Source organism: Cnephaeus nilssonii, assembly GCF_951640355.1.
Source record: "Cnephaeus nilssonii genome assembly, chromosome: 21".
Taxonomy (NCBI): Eukaryota; Metazoa; Chordata; class Mammalia; order Chiroptera; family Vespertilionidae; genus Cnephaeus; species Cnephaeus nilssonii.
This window is the reverse complement of record NC_137092.1, coordinates 43,399,924-43,420,600: the sequence shown is the minus strand read 5'-3', so window position 1 is coordinate 43,420,600 and position 20,677 is coordinate 43,399,924. Positions and strand designations below refer to the sequence as shown.

General features: G+C 60.7%; 1 protein-coding gene across 5 annotated transcripts in view; it reads left to right on the top strand.

Annotated features, from left to right (window-relative positions):
• The window catches only part of ATF6 (activating transcription factor 6), a 138,375-nt gene extending 120,058 nt beyond the window's left edge, over window positions 1-18,317 (top strand). For 2 of the 5 annotated variants that reach the window (XM_079761971.1, XM_079761972.1), the window contains exon 17: window positions 524-8,312. In XM_079761971.1, the coding sequence (XP_079618097.1) occupies window positions 524-834 (311 nt within the window). In that variant the 3' untranslated portion in view covers window positions 835-8,312. Of the gene's footprint in view, window positions 1-523; window positions 8,313-17,127 lie in introns of those variants that run through there. The other 3 variants (XM_079761974.1, XM_079761973.1, XM_079761970.1) reach the window with 3 other exon arrangements.
• The last annotated feature ends 2,360 nt before the right edge of the window (window positions 18,318-20,677 follow it).

Sequence of the window (20,677 nt, the reverse complement as noted above, 5' to 3'; positions counted from 1 at the left end):
CTACTCCAAAACAAAAGTCCCATAGGAATATAAAAAGCCCTAGAGAAATTGTGTGAAGGAGAGATTACTTCACGCTGGATTCCTCACGGAAGAGGACTGTCTTCCTCCCGGTGCCAGGGTGTTGTGAGGGAGAGAGTGCGCCGCTGACCCCCTGCTTCCCTGACACGTTGTGCTGGGCTCCAAGGACGGCGGGTGGACAGCACTGCCGGAGGCCTGGGCTCGGTGGCCAGGGCAGGAGGCCCCTGGGCTGAGGAGGGCGAGAATGAGAGCCCTGGGCTGACCGGGCCTCTCTTCTTGATGGCCCTGGTTAAACCATCAAATACAACTACACAACACACCAGGGGTTCTCGATAAAGTGCAACGAAATTTAGTCTCGGGACACGTCTTAGACGTCCACTGTACATGTAAGACTAGAGAGGGCTGTGAGTTTCCAGTGAGCTGCATACAGACAGCTCACTAGACATGTGAGGGCCACCTTGATAGACGTAAAATAAGGGATCACACCGTCTGCTCGCTCTTACAGACATGGAGAACGACCTCGGGAGCCCGTCTTCCTTCAGCAAAGGCGCAGCTCTGAGCGTCTCCTCTGTTCACGGCGTGTCGCTCCCCAGAGCGCAGGGAAGAAGTGCCCTCTCTCACCCCAGAGGTGCCCGGCTCCCCGTGCGGCCAGGCTGTGCTCAGGAAGGCTGGCGTCCTCACCGCCACCGGGCAGCGCGTGGGCCCCGTGCTTCTGGCTGGGCCCTGTGTGAGCGAGGCCCACGCCAGTGCGCTCCCTGCGGCTGTGCGCCCGGAAAACCCGAGGCTGGGTGTCTGGCCAGGGGACTCGTTTTTTAAAATGAGCCTTTTGTGGGTTTGAAAGTATAATAGTTGGAGGATCATTTCCTTTTAATCTGGTTTGGATTGCTTTGTAAATGTTTTTGTGTTTTAGGATGTAGTAAACGATTAGGAACATCAGGATTCACATTCAGGAATTACTAGGTTAGAAAAATCTCTGACAATGTATATCAGATTGCTTAAAACCCCAATACCGTATTTTCCGGCATATAAGACCCCCGACTTTTGAGATTTTCCTGGGTTAAAAAGTCGTCTTATACACCGGAAAATACGGTAGTGGTTGCGTGCACACCACACGTCCCTCTCACTCTAGCCTCACTCTAGCCGAGGCTGCTTCTCACCTTAGAGCCTGACTTTCTTCCACTGAGGTCCCCTGAGCCGTGGAGGGAGGGCAGCGTTCTGCCCACTGCAGCCTCCGGTTAGCCCCCGCCCCCACGGCCCCTCGCGCCTTCCGTGTGGCCTACCCTGGGCCTTCCTGGTTGCTGTGCTCTGCCCGCCCTGCTCCCCCCGTGGCCTGGGCAGCTCTGCGCCACATGGAGGACTCGCCTCTCACGCTGCATCAGCGGCCTCCCTCCCCAGGGCCCCACCATCTCCACTCAGACTGCTCCTTCTCTTTCCCTGTCACTCCTCCAGCTACTCCTGACCTCGTGACCTCTGTCCTCTGACCCTTCCACCTTGTCTGTGTCCATCGCACCCTCAGTGGCCTTCATGCCCGCCTCCTTACCAGCTAGACTCCATGTCCCTCCTGCCCCCCGCCCGCCGGCTCCTTTTCTCTAGGTCCCACTTGTCTGTAAAGATCTCACCGTAGCTGAACCAGCCGTCCTTCCTGCGGCTGGGACTGCTGGAGTCACTCTGGTCTGTGACCACGAATCCCAGGAGCACCCAGCCCTGCCCCTCATCGCCCCCGCCCTGTCCACACCGCAGCCCCCCTGCTGCTGGCGGGAGACGCTGCCCCGGGCCAGCTTCCTGTGTGCAGAGGAGGCATGAGGACCCCTGCCTCAGAGCTGCTGTGAGTTCAGGGGTGACGACGCGCCGGGCAGTGCCAGCTGTCTCCAGGGTAAAGGCTGTTGTCACCACCGCCATCCTCGGAGGAGACTTCCTGTGGGCCCAGCGTCCTGGCCCCTGTGGGACACGGCAGCAGCCGCTCAGCTCTGGGGGGGCACTGGCGCTGGCCTTTCTCCTCCGCGCAGCACAGCGGAGCCTCGGGGAGCCGCTTGCATCGCCCCCTCTGCTGCCCTCCTGCCCGGCCCGCTCCGCTCCGCGCTTACCCTGCGTTCCCCCGAAAGGCTCTTGCACAGGGCTCGCTGCTGGCTAATTTCTTGCCGAAGCCAGAGGTCGTGTCTGTGTGGCCTTCACCTGACCCCTCAACAGGCTGACACGGTCGATGATTCCTTCTTCTTTCCGGTCCTCCAGTTTTCATTTTTAAAAATGTCCAATCGAGAGACCAGTGGGAAGACGAGCAGAGGGAGTATCTGCAGGCGCTCCGCCTGGGCCTCACCCTGGTGAACATTGCTCCACATTTGCTTCGTCTTGACCTGCTCATCTCTCAACACTCATGTGCGTTTTAACCATTTGAGAGTAAATTACAGACATTCTGACACGACCCCCTAATCACATGAATATGTGTCTCCTAGAAAAGGGACATTCTCCTCCATACGCACAGCAACGTGGCCGCCCTTGAAAGAGCGTAACCTTGACCCAGCACAGCTTACTGCGCAGTCGTCATCCCGTTGCACATCTGCCCTCAGACGCGCACGGCTTTGGGGCGGGTTCAGGATCCAGGCAGGTCCTGCGTGGCCTCCGCTGTCACGCCCCGGACAGCCCCTGTCCTGGTGACAGACCTGTGCTTGAGAACCCGGCGAGGTGCCGGCTCGTGCAGGGAAGCCCCAGGCTGCTCTGGGTGACGGTGGAGGAGTTCTGACAAACGGGAGCAGTTGCCATGCCACCACCCGCATCGTGGCGGGACCGTTGCCTTGCTGCACAGATGTCCTTGTGCCCTCCAGGCGTGTGTGATGTCTTCTCTCCAAGACACGTGGCTCCGGGATGCCACGCTGATGTCTGTCAGCCCTGTGTCTCCGCGTCACAGGTGAGACATCGAAGCTCAGAGTGACCGGTGCCATTTACACAACACGTGTAGCAGGAGCCAGGGCTACACACACGTGTGAAATAGTTCCCATCAATTATGTCGTTAAAGACAGATGTGCGGATATTGCAGCGCGTAAGGCGGGTCTTGTGCGCCGGGTCCTCGGCATCCGGGGCTTGTTGTGGACGGACAGGAGGAGGGTAAACCTCACTCGGTCATTACTTTGTGTCACTTGAGTATTTTGCTATTTTAATTCTTTATGTGATTAAAATAGTCGGCAAGCTCAGGTCTGTCTCGTCTTTGCGAATGTGAAGTCATGGACCGTGTGCTGGCTGCCTTTCTCTCACCGCATTGCTGGGGTTGGAAATTCACAGTAAAGAGTGAACTGAAATGGTTAATGTCCTTTCCGGCAATTGCTCTTAAAGGAGAACCCATGTAAAAGCTGACCGCAGAACCCTCCGAGACCCAGAGGCAGGCCTCTGGCTTATTGGGCATATGAACTTGACGTTTTAGCATGTACATTATGTCATTTACGATCTGGAGAGGACAGGTTATGGACCCAGAGAGTTTGGGCGACCGATGGCAGAGCGGTCTGCGGGAGGCGGCTCTGGCACCAGCGGCTCACTCTGAGCAGCGAGCGGCAGCACTGGCACAGGTGACGACAGTATCTTTTCTGCCATTTGTGAGTTAAAAGTTCCACGTGACTTGGAAAGAAAAGCGAGTTGTGGGTGTGCGCCCCTCTGACACAGGGAGCCTGTAGAGTTTGGAGAGGGTGGTGGAGGGTGTGAAGTCAGGTTTTATTGAGCAGCTGGTGTGTGTGGGACCCTGGAGAGGCTATTTGGGAAGAGGGACTTGACCTTCCTGTTTTAGCAAAGTGAATTCGATTCCCAGGTCAGTGTCTGGCTTTGCGCTGGAAAGATGTCTACAGAAGAGGTAGCTAGAGAGAGTAGGACATGGCTGTGAAGCTAATGCCATGAGGAAACGCTAGTCACACCACTCTGCTCTCCGGGGTCGTTTTGTCATAGACGGTTCTTCCTTCTGCGTTCTCTGTATTATTTAATTTGTTTGTGTCATAGAGGATTGAGGACAGGTTAGTGAGCTGCAAGGAGGTCTTTCTCTGTCTGATGGACTGAACTGCTCATTTCCTTTCAGTCTTGATAAATAATTCAGCAGAACAGAGCCCGGAGGAGATGTTCGATGGCGGCTCCTGTGTGGAGCCCTCCCTCAGGGGGGAGCACCGACAGCAGCTGCCCTTCCCACGCGCGCACAGCAGGGCGGCCCCGAGGAGTGAATGAATGAGCGGTAGTGGGGCCCACCCTGTCGTTACTAAGGTGGGTGAACAAATGACTTCAAGGCTACGCAGCGGTTATCTTTAACCTCCAAGTCATGTCCATGTCAAGAAGCCGGAGAAGAACTTATGAGCAATGGAGCGCCTGTTTGGTGGGAGAGGCTAGCCAGCGGCAGCAGCAGAGAGTGGAGCTGCCCTGCGGGGACGGAGCTTGTGCCTGTCGTTGTGCCTTTGCTCTTACAAGCCCGTTCCTCCTAAAGGCCTGCAGGTCAGCTGCTTCCTTAAACGTATTCACAACGCTGGGTTTTCATGGAAGTGCATTCCATTTCAATGTTGTGTAATTGCATCCACACCGTCGAGTGAATCGAATCTTCTCCCGAAACCATGTGTTAGTTTGCCATTGCAGATGGGATAGTGGTCTGAGTTTAGACCCTCGGCCAAAAGCAGCAGGAGACTCCACACTGACCTTCCCACTGAAAAGGAGACAGGCCAGTAGACATGTGAGAAGTTTTCTCTCAAAGACGCCTGCTCTGTTACTGTGTAACCACACACGGCGTAGCACCCCACCTGCTGACGGGGCACACAGGCCTGAGTGGTGTCGGCAGTTTTCCGGGAGAAGAGAGTCGCTAAGGGGCAGAGTCTGACTGTGGTTGTCTGTAGAATTTGGGTGAAACTTGGCTTAGTCCCTAGATCCTGTGGCTCAGCCCCATGGAGGCTGAATTACCAGGGGGGCCTGGGCCCTCAGTGATGGTTTAGTTCTACCCCAGAAAAGCCAACAACACGCTCCTTGGCTTTTAAAAGAGAGATCAGTTAGGTCCTGGTAGTTACAAACCCGATTCTTATGGTATAGGATCTGACATTGGGAGAACAGGCCCTAGCCAGCTTTGCCCAGGGGACAGAGCACTGCCTGTGGATTGAAGGGCGCAGACCTCAGTTGCAGGTTCGATCCCTGGCCCAGTCGGGCACATGCGGGAGGTAGCCAATTTGTGTCTCTCTTATATATATCTATACTAGAGGCCTGGTGCACGAAATGCGTGCACGGGGGCGGGGGAGGGCAGGCGGTGTCCCTCAGCCTAGGCCTGGCTGGCAATCAGGGCCTATCAGGGCATTCCTTCCCCCGGCTGCCAGCAGCTGGCCCCGCCACTGCACTGCCACTGCCTGCCATCTGTGTGGCACTGCCCATCCCCTCCCGCCCCCGCCACTGGTTGCCTCCCTCTGTGGGCGACAGGCGTGGGGTGCGATCACTTGTCTGGCCTGGGCCTCCCTCTGCGGGGCGATCATGGGGTGATGGCAGGGCCCCCGGACGAATCGCATCACACCCGCCTTGGCTGGCCCGGCGCCAGTGTGTGTCATAGCGTGGTCATCTGGAAGGTCATCCGGATGGTCATTCTGCTGTTGGGTCGTTCGGTCGATTTGCATATTACCCTTTTATTATTACAGATTTTTCTGTCTCCCTTCCTTCCATTCTCTCTAAAAACCAATGGGAAAATATCCTCAGGTGAGGATTAACAACAACAAAAAATTAGAAGAATGTGATAGATGATAGAATCTTGGTAATAATATCAGTTGGTACCCTGGGAGATGAACGTGGACTGTAAAGGAAACCTAAGAGTGTAAGGAGGGGGAGAGGAGAAGGTATTTGCATAAGGATTGCGTTCAGCTACAAGTGACGGAAACCTCGCTCTTTACTGGTGTACGTGCCCTGGATTTGTTCCCCGCCTGTTGAGGCATCTACGCAGTGAACCAGCCCTGTGCCGCTTTGACGCAGCGATTTAAGGGTGCCCGCCAGGACCCAGGCTGCTGCCCTGTGGCAGCCGTTCCCGGCTGGTGCCAAAGTGCCTGCTGCAGCTCGAGCCTCGTATCTGTATTTTAGACAGAAAAGGGGGGAAGGCATGGCGTTTGTCAGGAAAGTAACCTTTTTCAGAAATTTCTAGCAGATTTCTGCTTATGTCTCATTGGACGTAAACTGCTTATGCTCATCTTCAAGGGAGGCTCAGGAATGTACCGTTTTACTTAACTGGGCACATTGCGATGTGCAAAAAGCACGGAGTCCTCTTAGGATGGAAATGATGGTGCCAGGCGGGTGGATGAGCAGCTGCTGCTTGCCACACATCATGAGCCCTGAGCTGGGACCGAGCATGGGGTCTGGGCGGAGACCGGGGAGAGGAACAAGACCAGGCGTGCAGGGTGCAGCTGGGTGGCTTAGGTCATTAAATGAGCTCAGGGAGTGATTTTAACCTATTAAACAAAATAACACCGTGGCAGCTCTGTTAACAGACTGTTGATCTGGCGGAGGCCTGCAAATAGAAGGAAGTTGGGAGGGAAGATGAGCCGGGAGGAAGACCAGAGCCTGGCAGCTGCAGGCGTGAGCTGGGAGACGTGGCAGCAGCGGGTGAGGTCATTGCAGGCCGGAATGGAGAGGAAGGGGCAGGGTCCAAGGACGTTTCCGAGGGAGAGTCTGTGGCTCGTGGCAGCTGGGCGGGGCAGCACGGTGCGTCCCGGACTCGGGCTCACACAGCTCAGAGCGGCACTCGCAGGAGAGGTGGGCATGGCTCTAACGCTCTGACTTGCACATGCGGGCTGGCAACTTGTCTTTAAACTGTGTGTTTCGGAAAGAAGATAAACGATGAGCTTGGTCTCTGATGACAGTAAACTCCCATGAACCCAGAGAGCTGCCGCCCACGCCGCGCAGTGAGAGAGTGTTACACAGCGGACTTTCCCACGCGGTGCGGGAGCGCGGGCTGCAGAGGGGAAATGCCAGTGGGGTTCGTCATTGCTGTTCTTGGCATCTGTTTTTATGAGAGCCGTTTTAAGGTCCTGCTTCAATAATCTATCTCTCAAGAAGATTTTAAGCCATAACAAACCTTATTTAACATTTGCAGATTAAGTTGCATTTATGATAATGAATTTGAATGTTATGTCTCTCTAAAGTTTTATCTCAATATGGAATATGAGATTCTTCACATTTGTTATGAAGTAGAGACTTTTGGAGACATTCTGTATTCACTGGTCAGCTGTTTTCCTGTTTCGATTCAGCAAATTGTGCGTTTGAAATAAATACCGTGAATCAATCAGATAAATGCAAGCTGTGCCTGTGCCTCCCAGCAGTGAGTCCAAGGTCCCTGCTCTCCACGCCGAGCAGCGCTGACTGACCACTGTCCGCCCTGACCACAGCGTCCAGGGGCGGAGGTGCTGCGTCCACGCTGGTCCTGGTTTGCGTTTTACCTTGGGCTCGGGATGCTGGCATCTCCCAGGTGCCCGGCTCTTCCTCCATCTTTGGAGAAAGTCTCAGCTCCTTTGCCCATTTAAAACCGGGCCTGTTGTCGTATGATTGGGTTGTAGGAGTTCTTTACATGCTGTGGATACAAGTTCCTATCAGGTTTATGATTTGCAAATATTTTCACTACCTTTGGTTTGTCTTTTCTCTCTCCTGAGCAAGTCTTATTCTTACCTCAGGTGAAATTTCAGTTTCTGGAACTTTCTGCTAAATTTTCTCAATGCCTCAACTTGTGAAGTAATCTGAAATTCTTTGAAAGTAGGGCTAGAGTCTAAGACATAACCAATTGAAGTATTAGTCACACTTTAAGAAATATTATAAAGGTAAACTTGCTTATGACAACATGATTGAATGTATACATCAGACACTTTAAATTCTTTTGGATAGGCCACTGTTAAGTCAGCTGACCCACTGCTCATTAAAACGTGCTGGCAGCTCAGTGGATTAGTTACAGAGCTGTAGCAAATCACCCCAAACTTCGTGGCTTAGCACAGCCTTTAGTGTCTGATAGTGTCAGTGGCTCAGAACCAGGTAGAGCCTCGCTGGGCCTCTGGCTCAAGGTCCCACATGAGGTGCTGGTTGTGCTCTGAGCTGGGCTGGGTCTCAGGTGAAGGCCCCGCCCGGAGGGCACGCCCAGGTCCACTCGGGGGTTGTCTGGGACCCGATGCCTGGTGAGCTGTTGGGCTGAGGGCTGCATTTTCCTGCTGGCTGCTGGCCAGGGCCTCCCTCTGTCCTGGCCCCAGAATGAGCAAACCAGAGTGTCTGAGAGGGAAGCCCGTGTCTTTGTCACCTCATCTCACAGTCGCTCTCCGTCACTTTAATCACAGTCTGCTCTTTAGAAGGAAACCATTCGTTACAGCCTCACTCAACAGGAGGGAACTCCGACTGTGAACCAGGGGGAGGCCCCGGGCTGCTCTCGGCGCTGCCTGTCACACTCAGGGAACCCATGTCCCGTCACACGGCACCCAGAGTCGTGTTTTCAGAAAATGTGCCTTGTAGGCAGTTCTCTCCAACCTAAAATATATGTTTATGCGTGTGCCGCATAATATCTGAAAGCCTCATCACTGAATATTCACGATTCGTTGACCCAGTTTTATCAAGAGATGGCATTGAAGTTCTGAGACAATAGAAATGTGTATGTGCTACTTCACCTTTCCTTCATTAATTGTGGTAATGGAAAACTTGGGGCAAAGTACAGATGACTTTGATTTAAGCATGTTCAACATGCGAAGAATACTTCCTTCCTCTTAAGTCATACTACAAACTTGGGTACTAACGTAACAAAATCGGTGGTTCTGAGGGAACGTTCATGATGCCTTTGTTCAGGCTGGTTGGCTCCTCTCAGAGCTCCCGAGTCCTGCCTGCGAGAGCGCCCATGTCCCAGCTCTGCCTCCACAGCCCACGGACGCGCCCAGCTGCCCCTCCCGCCTCCCCACCGTCCTTCCCTGCAGGGCCCGGGCCCTCCTCCCCTGACTGCTCCTGCTGCTGGGCTTCGTCTTTCTGGAAACCTCTTCCCCGCCTCCTGCCTGGCTCCGTCCTGCACACCATTCTCTCACAAGCAGAGGCGGCCCTGGTTCTGCACCTGCCGTCTCAGGCGCAGAGGCCACGGCCTCGCGGAGCTGAGAGCTGGGGGTTGAGGCAGATGAACCTGCTGGCAGCAGGACGACTCACTTCAGACAGACCGCCTGGGGCCTCCCCTCCCTCGGGTGTGGTCCACAGTAACCGGCCTGGAGGGAGGTGTTCTCTCTCTGTTTATTATTTTTTTATTGATTTTTTAAAGAGAGAGGAAGGGAGAGGGAGGGAGAGAGACCTATATGAGAGAAAGAGACATTAACCGGCTGCTTCCTTGTGCACCCCTCCACCTTACCCCCGCCAGGGCTCAAACCCATCCGGGCATGTGCCTGACCAGGAGTGGGACTGCTGCACCAGACGACGCCCAACTCACTGAGCCACCCCGCCAGGGCTGGCCTGTTCCTCTCCTGAGCAGACAACGCCCAGCTCACTGAGCCACCCCGCCAGGGCTGGCCTGTTCCTCTCCTGAGCAGACAATGCCCAGCTCACTGAGCCACCCTGCCAGGGCTGGCCTCTTCCTCTCTCCTGAGCAGGCCCAGCTCACTGAGCCACCCTGCCAGGGCTGGCCTCTTCCTCTCTCCTGAGCAGGCCCAGCACACCACAGGGGCCAGCCCCTGCCCAGACCCGACTCCTCAGCCGGCCTTGTTTGTGAAGGACCGGCCAGCTCTTTGCTGACAGCTTGTCCGTCTTGTTGCCTTTGCTCAGAGGCTTGTCCCTGAGAGATGCTTCCCTCGCCCACGATGGTGAAGGCCGTGGGGTCTCCGTGGGCTCTGTGACCAGCTGTTTAGCGTGGGGGCTCCGTCTCAGCATCAGGGAGACACGCCAACGGCCTTCCGTCCCCCGTGGCTCGGGGAGCACCGTCAGGCCCAGTCCCCGCTGACTCTGTGTCTGAGGTGCCGGCAGCCCCTCCCCTGTCCCGCTCCTGGGCCGTGGTGGCCTGGCCGGGTGCTCCTGCCAAGGCCTGGGCGTCCCTTAGGCCATTTTTGTGGCTGTCATTCTGGTTTCTGTTCTTCATACACTGTTTCCCCAGCGCCGAGGCCTCTCAGAGTGCAGAAGTGTCCCTGTGGCCAGGTCTGCTGGGAGAGATGTGTCCAGGCCCCTGAACCAATGAGTTAGGCAGCCTCAACTCAGTAGATTTCATCATGAAATCCCTGGAATCCAGTGTGCGTGCTGCCTGCAGTGAGCGAGCTGCCTCCAGTGGGCGAGCTGCCTCCAGTGTGCGTGCTGCCTCCAGTGGGTGAGCTGCCTCCAGTGGGCGTGCTGCCTGCAGTGAGCGAGCTGCCTCCAGTGGGCGAGCTGCCTCCAGTGTGCGTGCTGCCTCCAGTGGGCGAGCTGCCTCCAGTGGGCGTGCTGCCTCCAGTGTGCGTGCTGCCTCCAGTGGGCGAGCTGCCTCCAGTGGGCGTGCTGCCTCCAGTGGGCGAGCTGCCTCCAGTGTGCATGCTGCCTCCAGTGTGCGTGCTGCCTCCAGTGGGCGAGCTGCCTCCAGTGGGCGAGCTGCCTCCGTGAGCGAGCTGCCTCCAGTGGGCGAGCTGCCTCCAGTGGGCGAGCTGCCTCCGTGAGCGAGCTGCCTCCAGTGGGCGAGCTGCCTCCAGTGGGCGAGCTGCCTCCAGTGGGCGTGCTGCCTCCAGTGTGTGTGCTGCCTCCAGTGGGCGTGCTGCCTCCAGTGAGCGAGCTGCCTCCAGTGGGTGAGCTGCCTCCGTGAGCGAGCTGCCTCCAGTGGGCGAGCTGCCTCCAGTGAGCTAGCTGCCTCCAGTGGGCGTGCTGCCTCCAGTGGGCGTGCTGCCTCCAGTGGGCGAGCTGCCTCCAGTGGGCGTGCTGCCTCCAGTGTGTGTGCTGCCTCCAGTGGGCGTGCTGCCTCCAGTGGGCGAGCTGCCTCCAGTGGGCGAGCTGCCTCCAGTGGGCTAGCTGCCTCCAGTGGGCGTGCTGCCTCCAGTGTGCGTGCTGCCTCCAGTGGGCGAGCTGCCTCCAGTGGGTGTGCTGCCTCCAGTGGGCGAGCTGCCTCCAGTGGGCGTGCTGCCTCCAGTGGGCGTGCTGCCTCCAGTGTGCGTGCTGCCTCCAGTGGGCGAGCTGCCTCCGTGAGCGAGCTGCCTCCAGTGGGCGAGCTGCCTCCAGTGGGCGAGCTGCCTCCGTGAGCGAGCTGCCTCCAGTGGGCGAGCTGCCTCCAGTGGGCTAGCTGCCTCCAGTGGGCGTGCTGCCTCCAGTGGGCGTGCTGCCTCCAGTGGGCGAGCTGCCTCCAGTGGGCGAGCTGCCTCTGTGTGCGTGCTGCCTCCTGCCTTCATGCCTGACTCACGCTTCCCTTCTTGAGAGCTGCCCACCTCTGCCAGGCCGAGGGCCCTCGAGCATAGCTCAGAGCCTTTTGTCACCTGCCCCCACCCCCCGCTACCCCTTTCGGGGCTGGGGAGGCACCCTTCTCTTGGTTCCCGTCACACTTAAAGGAGTGCTGCCCGTTCCCCAGCTGGCACAGTCGGGCCGGTATTGCCATCTCGGGGCCCGGCACATGTGGCTGCCGCGAGCTGTCTGTGTAATGGGTCGGCTGACCGCAGGCGCAGACTCCCTGCTCACTGACAGGGCCGGGCTGCACGGTGAGCAGCGAGTCCCCGCGTGGAAGTTGGGTTAAAGTGAGCCTGGTGGCTCTGTCAAGGCAACACCGTGCCCATCAGTGCCTGTGGGACGTGGGGCTGCAGGCAGGGCGTCCTGTGGGGGTATTCGCCTGGTGCGCGAATGGCGTAAGGAACGCGCCTCTGGCCCGAGGAGGGGCTGCGGCAAAGCCTTCTTGCTGTGACGTCTGGCTTCCTAAAAGCCCCGGGAAAGGCAGTGTCTTCAGGAACGGGGTGGCCTGCGTTCTGAGGGATAAGCCAGCCTTTCCCGCCCTCACTCGGTCCTCGTGTGGTGGCTCCACGGGGCGGGGTTCTCACTGAGGACACTGGCGGGAGAGCCTGGCGGAGAGCCTGGCGGAGAGCCTGGCGGAGAGCCTGGCGGGAGAGGCGGCGGCCGTGCCGGGCTGCTCAGGCTCACGGGCCGCCGTCCACGCTTCCCCAGGCTCCTTGGCAGTCCCGCCGCCTTTCCTCCTGTTCTCTGCTCTCCTGCACATTGAACCGTGGACCTCAGAGGCTCTGGGGAACGTCGTCAAGACAAACACATCCATCCACACTGTCCCCGCAGCCTCCCGGGTCCCGTTGCTGTCCCCCTTCCGGTCTGTCACCCGAGCCGTGCAGTGGCAGCCTCTCCCACACACACGGCCTGGCCCCGCACCCCCAAGGCCCGAGGTCATGGCGGGTCCGCGCTCTTCTCTGACTCCGCCCGGGGTGCCCCCTGCACACGGCTCCCTCAGTCCCCCCTTCTCACCAGAGACCACCTTCCTGCAGCCCTCTTTCTGAGGCCCCTCCAGCCCCCCCCCCCCCCGCCTCCAGCTTCAGCTTCGTCCTTGATCTGCGCACCCCACGCGTCACCAGGCCATTGTGTCCGCTTCCCCTGCCCACTGGGCTGGGTCACGCTCCTCTCCAGCCGGAGAGCCACAGGCGCGCAGCTCGTGGGCGCCGCGAGGAGAGGACGTGCCGGTGCAGGAGCGCCCGCGCGGGGACGGCGCCTTCTCCGACGCCCGGCTCAGGCTCAGTGCCCAGCGGCGCCCAGGAGCTCCCAGCACGCAGAGGCCGGCGCCCGGGGGCCTTGCCTCTGCCCAGCAGACAGAGGTCCTGCTGTCTGTGGGTGCCGCCCGGCAGGGCGTCGGGTCAGAGGCAGCTCCTGCCTGGCGGCCGTGGAGGGAGAGGCTCTTCCTCCGGGGAAGGTGCTGCACCAACAGCCTCCCGCCCATCAGGACGGCGGTCCGCTGGCTCTTGGTCTGAACGGGCAGCGCCAGCCGTCGCGTTGTCCTCTCCGTGGGCAGTGGCTTCCAGCATCCGAGTGAGTTCCCTGAGCAGCCTGCCCTGTGGCGCCAGCAGAACCGTCCGGGGGGCTGTATGACAGAGGGCCACGAGGCTCTCCGTGGAGCCTCTGACGGCTCCTGGTGGTCTGGAAGTCTGGTCTGCAGTCCTGTGGGAAGCTGAGCCTTCTCAGCGTGATGGCAGAGACTGCCGGGAGAGCGAGGACGGGAGCGGGAGAGAAGCATCGATGTGAGCGTGCAGCATGCGTCGGCTGCCTCCCGCACGCCCCCCACCAGGGATTGAACCTGCAACCCCGGTATGCACCCTGACCGGGAATTGAACCTCAACTTTGTGGTGCATGGGCGACGCCCAACCAGCTGAGCGCCCGGCCAGGGCGAGAAGGCCTTCCCGACGCTCCGAGAAGGTGTGATGCCCACACGGACGGAACGCAGTGAAGGAGCCACCGTTGTCCAGAGGAGGGTGCTCTCTGGCCCCGCGTGGTCACGCCCAGGTTCTGCCGCCCTCTGCTGGCAGCGGGTGGTTGGGGTTTGGTAGGGAAGTGCTTCCGAACGCTGGTCCCGTTTCCATGGGTCCTGGTGCCAGTGGCTTACTGATGAGAAGCAGGAAAGTTGGCCATCTCTAGGCTTGAGCCCGGCCAAAGCTCCAGGCTGGCGGTTTACCCCGTGTGCTGGGCCGCACCCCTGTGTGTGAGGTCACATCCGTCTTCCATGGCGGAGCTCGCTGGCCTGACCCCGCTGCCCATGAGCATGGAGCAAGCCTGGTGGGTCTTACAGGGACACCGGTGACACCTCCGCCCGCCTCCCCATCAGGGCGGCTCCATCTGTAATTCCTCTGGCAGAGGCAGAGGTGCTGGTTGCTAGTGTCTCCAGAAGGTTCCGTTGCCACGAGTAGCATGACTCGCTTGCTCACATTCTTCCCGGCTGATGGGGAGGTTCCCGCTCTACACCCAAGAGATGCCAGCTGTTTCCTCAAGGAGCCAAACTCTCGGGGGAGCGGCACGGTGTCTGTGGCGACAGGGAAGAGACCGCCTGGCTCCTCAGGGGAGGGTCTCGGAGGTGGGGCTGGAAATGGCCGGATGTTCATGGGGTTCTTCCCTGGAGAGAAGTCCCTGGGCCCCGCAGAGCAGGAGGGAGAAGAGCAGGGCCGTGCTGGCGGGCGGACCCGCCTCCTGTCCGTCCTGCGGCTCTGTCCCCTTCCCTACCCTTTTGGGGTCTTGTTTTTCCATTTCCCCACACCCGCTGGGCTCGGGCACAGACCTGCCGCTGGTCCCGGCCCGTCGCGGCCTGGCGCACAGAGCGCCGGCCTCTCGCGGGGCTCCGCTCGGGGCCTGTTGGTCCGACGCGCTTCTCTGCAAAGCACAGGGCAGCCGTGTCCCTTCCAGCGGAACTCGCCGTGAGCCTGCGCGTTAGCTCTGCTGTGGTCAGGGCCCTGGGGCGAGTGTGGTCATCTCAGCAGTGGTGTACGGGGTGGGCACCCCGCCACCCGCGCCCCATCTCGGGTGGGCTCCCCTGTGCCCTCGGGTCACACAGCCTTCCTTCCAATTGCCTGAAGCTTCTGAGCGGCGCTCCTGTCTCACTCCTCTCCCGACTCGGAGGCCCGCCGTTCAGGAGAGGGGCCGCGTCAGCCTCTCCCTTCACCCGTTCTCCTCCTTCTGCTTCCGTTGTTCCCAAGCAGCCACTGTCCTTTCGTCCCGTCCACAGAACGGCCAGTCTCCCCCGGACCCCGCCCGCCAGAGCCTGGAGCGTTGGCGCTTTCTCTGGTTGGTGGGGCGCCGACGCCTGGCCCGCCCTCCCGCCTGAGCCACCAGAGCTGCAAGCCCTCATCCTTGTCAGCGCTGTTCTGGCGCCTCCTGCTCCACTGAGGCCCAGGCCAGAGGCGGCACTCGAAAATGCCGTCCTGCCAGCCCGGGCGGGTCAGTGTGGCCGGAGCCTTTGAGGAAGGAAGAGCTATAAGGAGCTGGTCCGCGCCCGCCTGTCCAGGGGTGAGCTGGCACCCCGTCGGTCAGAGTCCGCAGGAGGCCTGAGCCCTGCCGCTGCCCCTGCAGCTGCACTTGAGGTGCTGGCGAACGGGACTCCGACTGGCTGAGGGGCCAACTTGTCAATCAGAAGGGGCTCCTGGGCTCAGCTCAAGGCGACACGCCCTCTCTCCTCTGCGTCACCCCGCTGGCTGCCTTGGCCCCGAGCGCTGCCTTCAGAAAGGAGCTGAGCACGGAGCCCGTCTCCAAGCAGCCACTGTCCCAGCCCAGCCTCCTCCTGGCCACCGGCCCCGGCCGGGACTCCTGGGTTTGGAATCCGTTGCAGCTTTCATTTTCCTCAAAGCGTCTGAGCCCCTGTCCCAGCTCTCCATCTTCTTGATGCTTAAGGCGCTGAAGAACTCTGGTCGCCCGTTCACACCGCCGCGGGCACACGGCGCCAGTGACTTCTGCAGGCCTGGGCGGTGCCACCTGGCTCTGGGGCTGTCGTCTGGGTTCCAGGTCATCCAGGAAGCAGTACAATTAGTGTGTGACACACCTCTCGTCCATGTGTTTTCCATCATCAGGTCACCTGTGTCCCAGTGCACGCGCACACACACATGCACACACATGCACACACACATGCACACACACATGCACACACACATGCACATACATGCGCACACACAACTTTAGTTTTTCTAAAATGGTAGGGACACCCTAGTGGGTTTGGCTCAGTGTTGGCCCACGGACTGAAGGGTCCCAGGTTCAATGTCAGTCAAGGGCATGGACCTCCATTGCAGGCTCCATCCCTGGCCCTGGTCAGGGCGCGTGTGGGAGACAACCAGTTGATGTGTCTTTTTCACATCGATGTCTCTCTCTGTGTGTGTCTTTCTCCCTCCCTTCCACTCTCTCTAAAAGTCAATGGGAAAATATCCTCGGGTGAGGATTACAAAAAGGTAATAATGAAATAGAATAAAGTGGGAGGGGCCATGGTTCTAAAGGGAGATGACCGTGTGGCGCCTGGAAATTGAACCGTCACATGTTCTGAATTAAGTGACTACAAGCACATCGGCAGCTTGTCTTTCTTTCGCCTCCTTTTTGGGGAAGAAACACGTTGCTGGGAAACAGCTCACTCACCGGCATTCGGGCGGCATTCTCTGGCGGGAGGAAAGGCTTGCTCGGCCCGAGCACAGCTGCCAGCAGCGCCCGGGGACGGGAGTTTGCTCTGACGGGAACAAGAAACTGTGCGAGACGTGGAATTCATCAGCCGTGAGACTGTGTTAAAAATTGGGACAGATAACCAACCCATAAAAGCGGAGGAATGACGTCTTCCGTCAGCTTTAAACTGGAGCATCTGCTCAAGACCAAGTTGATGGATGATGAGATCTGATTTGTTTTTAACATTTGGGGGTGTGGGCCCCCTGAGATGATGGGAGCGTGGGCTCCCAAAGCCGCCCACGAGGCCCTCCCCGAGGACCTGGCTCCAGGGCCCACGCTGACGCCCAGAGGCAGACGCCGCTTCCTTCCTGCTGGAGTGGAGCGCTCGCAGCACAGGTCACAGGAAGGGGAGGTGACGGAGGAGAAGTGACTCTACGCTCCGTTCCTTGTCCCAGAGGCCACGTAGTTCATGTCTGAAGCCCGCTGCCCTGTGTGCCCTCCCTGCAAGGCCTCGCAGGATGAGGCCGCCCCCCCCAGCTCTGGATTCACAGATGGAAATGCAGACGAGGAGCCACGTGGCTGCCCCAGCGCGTGGCCAAGTTGACACAGCCCATCAGGCGTCGCGGCGGCCGGCCAGCTGGGGGGCAGGGGGGGGACGCTGTCTGTCTGTAACCCTCTCAGTGGCTTCTGCCGCGTGTCGCGCACTACAGGTTAGAGAGTGGTCCTCGGGGTTCGATGAGGAGGTGGGTGGCCCCTTTGGAAGTGAGCGTGGCGGGGGCACCTGCCTGCTGCATTGGCCTCCTGGTACGGAGGCTCCCACGCGTGCCGATGTGTCTGTGTGTGGCTTCCCCATTTCCTTCTGCAACGAGCCTGCCTTGTACCTACAAGTCCCCTTAGTCCCCATTGGCCATTGGCTGCTCGTCCCCGAACCAGGCCGTTCCATGCAGGCCCCCAGCCCGGTGTCGCTGCTCGCTGGCCGGTGACGCTGGGCCTCGGCGGGGGTGAGGGCTCGCGCCCCGCGCTCCTTTGTGTCTCACCGGGTCCACGCCAGGCCGACTCACCTGTTGTTTTCCTCCACAGAGAACGTGATCAACGGGCAGGACTATGAGGTGATGATGCAGATCGACTGTCAGGTGATGGACACCAGGGTCCTCCACATCAAAAGCTCCTCGGTGCCGCCTCCGCTCCGAGCCCAGCAGCAGAACCAGACCGGCTCCCTCAGCTCCCCGCCCGCAGCCGCCGAGGCCGCCCGCGTGCTCAGCGCCCTCCCGGGCTCCCTGCAGTAGCGCCCGCAGCCCCGCAGCCCCGGAGCCTGGGAGCCTGGCTGCAGGGCGGGTGCTTCCGTCCAAGAGCTCCTGCTGACGGACTTGGGGACAGAGAGGAGCTGCCCTCTCCCGGGAGAGCCGGATGCAGCCCCGGGCGCCTCTGGCCGCGTGGCCCTGTCCCCCGTGTGGCCTCAAGTACAGTCTCCGCACCCTGCGAGCTGCGCTGCCCTGTGTGTGTGTGTGTGTGTGTGTGTGTGTGTGTGTGTGTGTGCGTGTGCGCGTGTTTGTGTGTGTGTGTATGTATGTATGTGTCTGTGTGTGTGTGTGTGTGTGTGTGCGCGGCGCCTTCGCAGTCAGCCCCGCGCCCCCCTGGGCCCAGTCCGAGCCGCCAGCCTGCCCTGCGCGCCCACGGCCACGCGCGCCTCGTGTGTTCGGTGCACCCACTGGCGCGGCGTGTGGGCCCAGGAGCGAGGGGAGCCCCGGGGTTTGTCCGCACGTCCCCGCGTCCATACCTCCCGCACGCAGGCCGAGCGGGCGCCGGAGGGACGGAGACGGAGGGCGCGGCCCAGGGCTCTCAGACACCCACACCCGAGGGCGGAGCACGGCTCCAGGTCACAGCTCCAGGCCACGGAGCGTGGTGGCCGTGACGGTCTCCCGCTGGCCTGGGCGGAGCCCGCCGCCGGGGCGCTCCGTCCGCGGGGCCAAGAGCTTCGCTGCTTGAGAGGCCGCGGGCATTTCACTCCGAGCCCGGAGCGCACAGCGGGCTTGGGCCCTGCCTGCGTCCTGGGAGAGGGCGGCCATGCTCCCTCCTCCAGAGAACAGACCGGCAGGGCACCCCCTGCCGCCGCCCCTGTGGGCGGGTGTAACCACTGGGCTCCCCCTCCGCTCAGGTCTGCCCTTTCCTGCGGGGTCTGCCCTCCTGTCCCCGCGGATGTTCCTGCCCACGGAGCTCCTCCCCGCACAGCCGCTCCCACCTCTCCCTCTTCAGACTCCCCCTCCCCTCCCCCCAGTCTCCCCTCCTCCACACTCCCCTCCCCCACACTCCCCTCCCACACACTCTCCCCTCCCCCACACTCTCCCCTCCCCCACACTCCCCTCCCCCACACTCCCCTCCCCCACACTCCCCTCCCCCACACTCTCCCCTCCCCCACATTCTCCCCTCCCCCACATTCTCCCCTCCCCCCACACCCCTCCCCCATACTCCCCTCACCCCCACACTCCCCTCCCCCACACTCTCCCCTCCCCCACACTCCCCTCCACACTCTCCCCCCACACTCCCCTCCCCTCCACACTCTCCCCTCCCCTCCACACTATCAGTGCCCCCCCTTAAGAGAGGGAGGGAAAGATTCAGAGTCTGCGGGCACCCAGCAGCAGGGGCTCTGCCTGCGGGAATTGCGTTTTGAAGCTCCCCGCCGCCCCGTGGGTGCCTGGGTTTAGCCCTGTCCGGGACGGCTCTGCTGCTCCTCAGAAGCTGGTGTGTGACATGCAGGGATCCCCGTCCCCTTTCCCGGTGCTGACCCCTGGTCTGTGTGCACCCTCCGGCCTGGCATCCTGGCTGCGGCACAGGGTCGTTCCCCCCGGGTGCACCGACTTCTTGGGGTGCCGCACCCGGCCCTGCTCCTCGTCCTCTGTCATGTGAGTGAGCTGGACGAGAGCTGTGACGGTGTTGGTGTGGACACAGTATGGGCGGTCTTCGGGCTCCCTCCTCTCTGCACTGAGCCTGCCCCCTCCCCTCCCCGCAGCTCTGTCCATGCCCAGCTGTCTGTCCATGCCAGCCCTAGGTGCTTGGGCCCTGCTCCCCCACCCAGGACAGCATCATGTCCGCAGCTGGCAGCACCTCCTCGCGTGGGGGTCGGGGCGTCAGGACGAGGGGCCGGTGGGACAGAGGGCTGCGCGCTGCCCCCAGTCGCCATGGCTGGGAGCCCTTCTCCCAGGCAGGCAGGAGTTCTGGGGGTGCGTCTGTATGTGATGGCTTAGCTTATTACATTCTCAGTGGAGCTTGCGTGCTTGTGAGGAGCGGGGCTGTGCTCCGGCAGGAGGCAGGTCGGCTGGGCCCTCTGGGTGCCGCGCTGCCTGCGGAGTCGGGGTCACAGGTCAGTGAGGCAAGCTCGGCCTCCGGAGCCGAGGGGGGCCTGCGGCTGCGGCTCGGTCTCCACGCCCGGGCGTCCGCCAAGCATCTGCCACCCGCCGCGCTGGTGGCTCAACCTGTCCGCTCATGGGGGGCGCGGGCGCACAGCAAACAGCACCCTCTGGTCTTGGCCACGCGCACAGGCTCCCACCCGGAGCGGCGCCGCTTTGCGTCGTCTTGTTGGTAAGAGGAGGCAGGGAGGTGTGTGAAGGCAGCGAAGGGATCCGCCCTCCCGGTGTCTGAGCAGCGCTCCTTAGAAGCAGGCAGAGGACTTGGGGTCCCCGTCCTGTTTAAAGAGATGCGGTCCTGCCTGCGCCCCAGCGGCTCCGCCCCGCCCAGCCCTGGTGTGGGAGTGACAGCCGCGCCCTGCGCTCTGGCTCTGACCCGGCTCCCCCTCAGCTCACGTGGGAACGCGAGGCAGGAGGACTGCAGGGACCAGCTTGTCCTCTCATTTGAGTCCAACACAGGGACGTGTGAGGCGGCCTCCGCCTCCTGGCTCCTCCTGGCAGTAACTGACGGGCCAGAGGGACACCGGGCCCCGGGGACTGCCCCCTCCTACCCGGCAGCAGGTTCGGAGGGACTGGCTTTGAGATGACCTTTCGCTCTGGGCTGTTTCACACGCATTAGCCTGCAGAGGAGTCCCTGAGGCCTCCAGGCGGAGACGCTTGTCCCCCTCGTGGGCCCTCGTTACTTTCACCACAAGGACACTTTTGTCAGTAATGAGTCCTTTTATCTTAAAAACAAGAACCAGCCTAAGAGAAAGACCATGGGATGTGAGAAATTTTCATTCCTGCCCCAGTAAATGTTGGGGTGGGCATTTCCGGCCCCTCCCCCAGCTGTGTGATTGTTTTTTAATTTGCTCGGAAGCCGAATACTGACTGGGCCGCAGGACGCTGCCGGAGTCCTGCCGAGGACGCCAGTGTGTGCTGCTGACGGGCATCGTCAGGGCCGCTCCCAGCAGGTTCGCTCTGGGTGAGACCAGGACTCCGGCGGCGTGGTGTCCGAGTCCTCGGGGCGGCTGTCGGGAGTTAGGACAAGGCCACGGCAGGTGGGACCTGCCAGCCCCGCCAGGCGCTGGGTTGCTCCGCGCGTGTTTGCTGTGAGCATCAGGGAGCCAGCACCTCGAGGGTCACAGTATCGTTTGCCAAGGTCACAAGCTGCCCGTTTTGCGCTTGTCCCTGAAGTTGGCGGCCATGAGCTCAACCAGGAGGCTTGGCCTGTCCCGCTGTGAAATCGA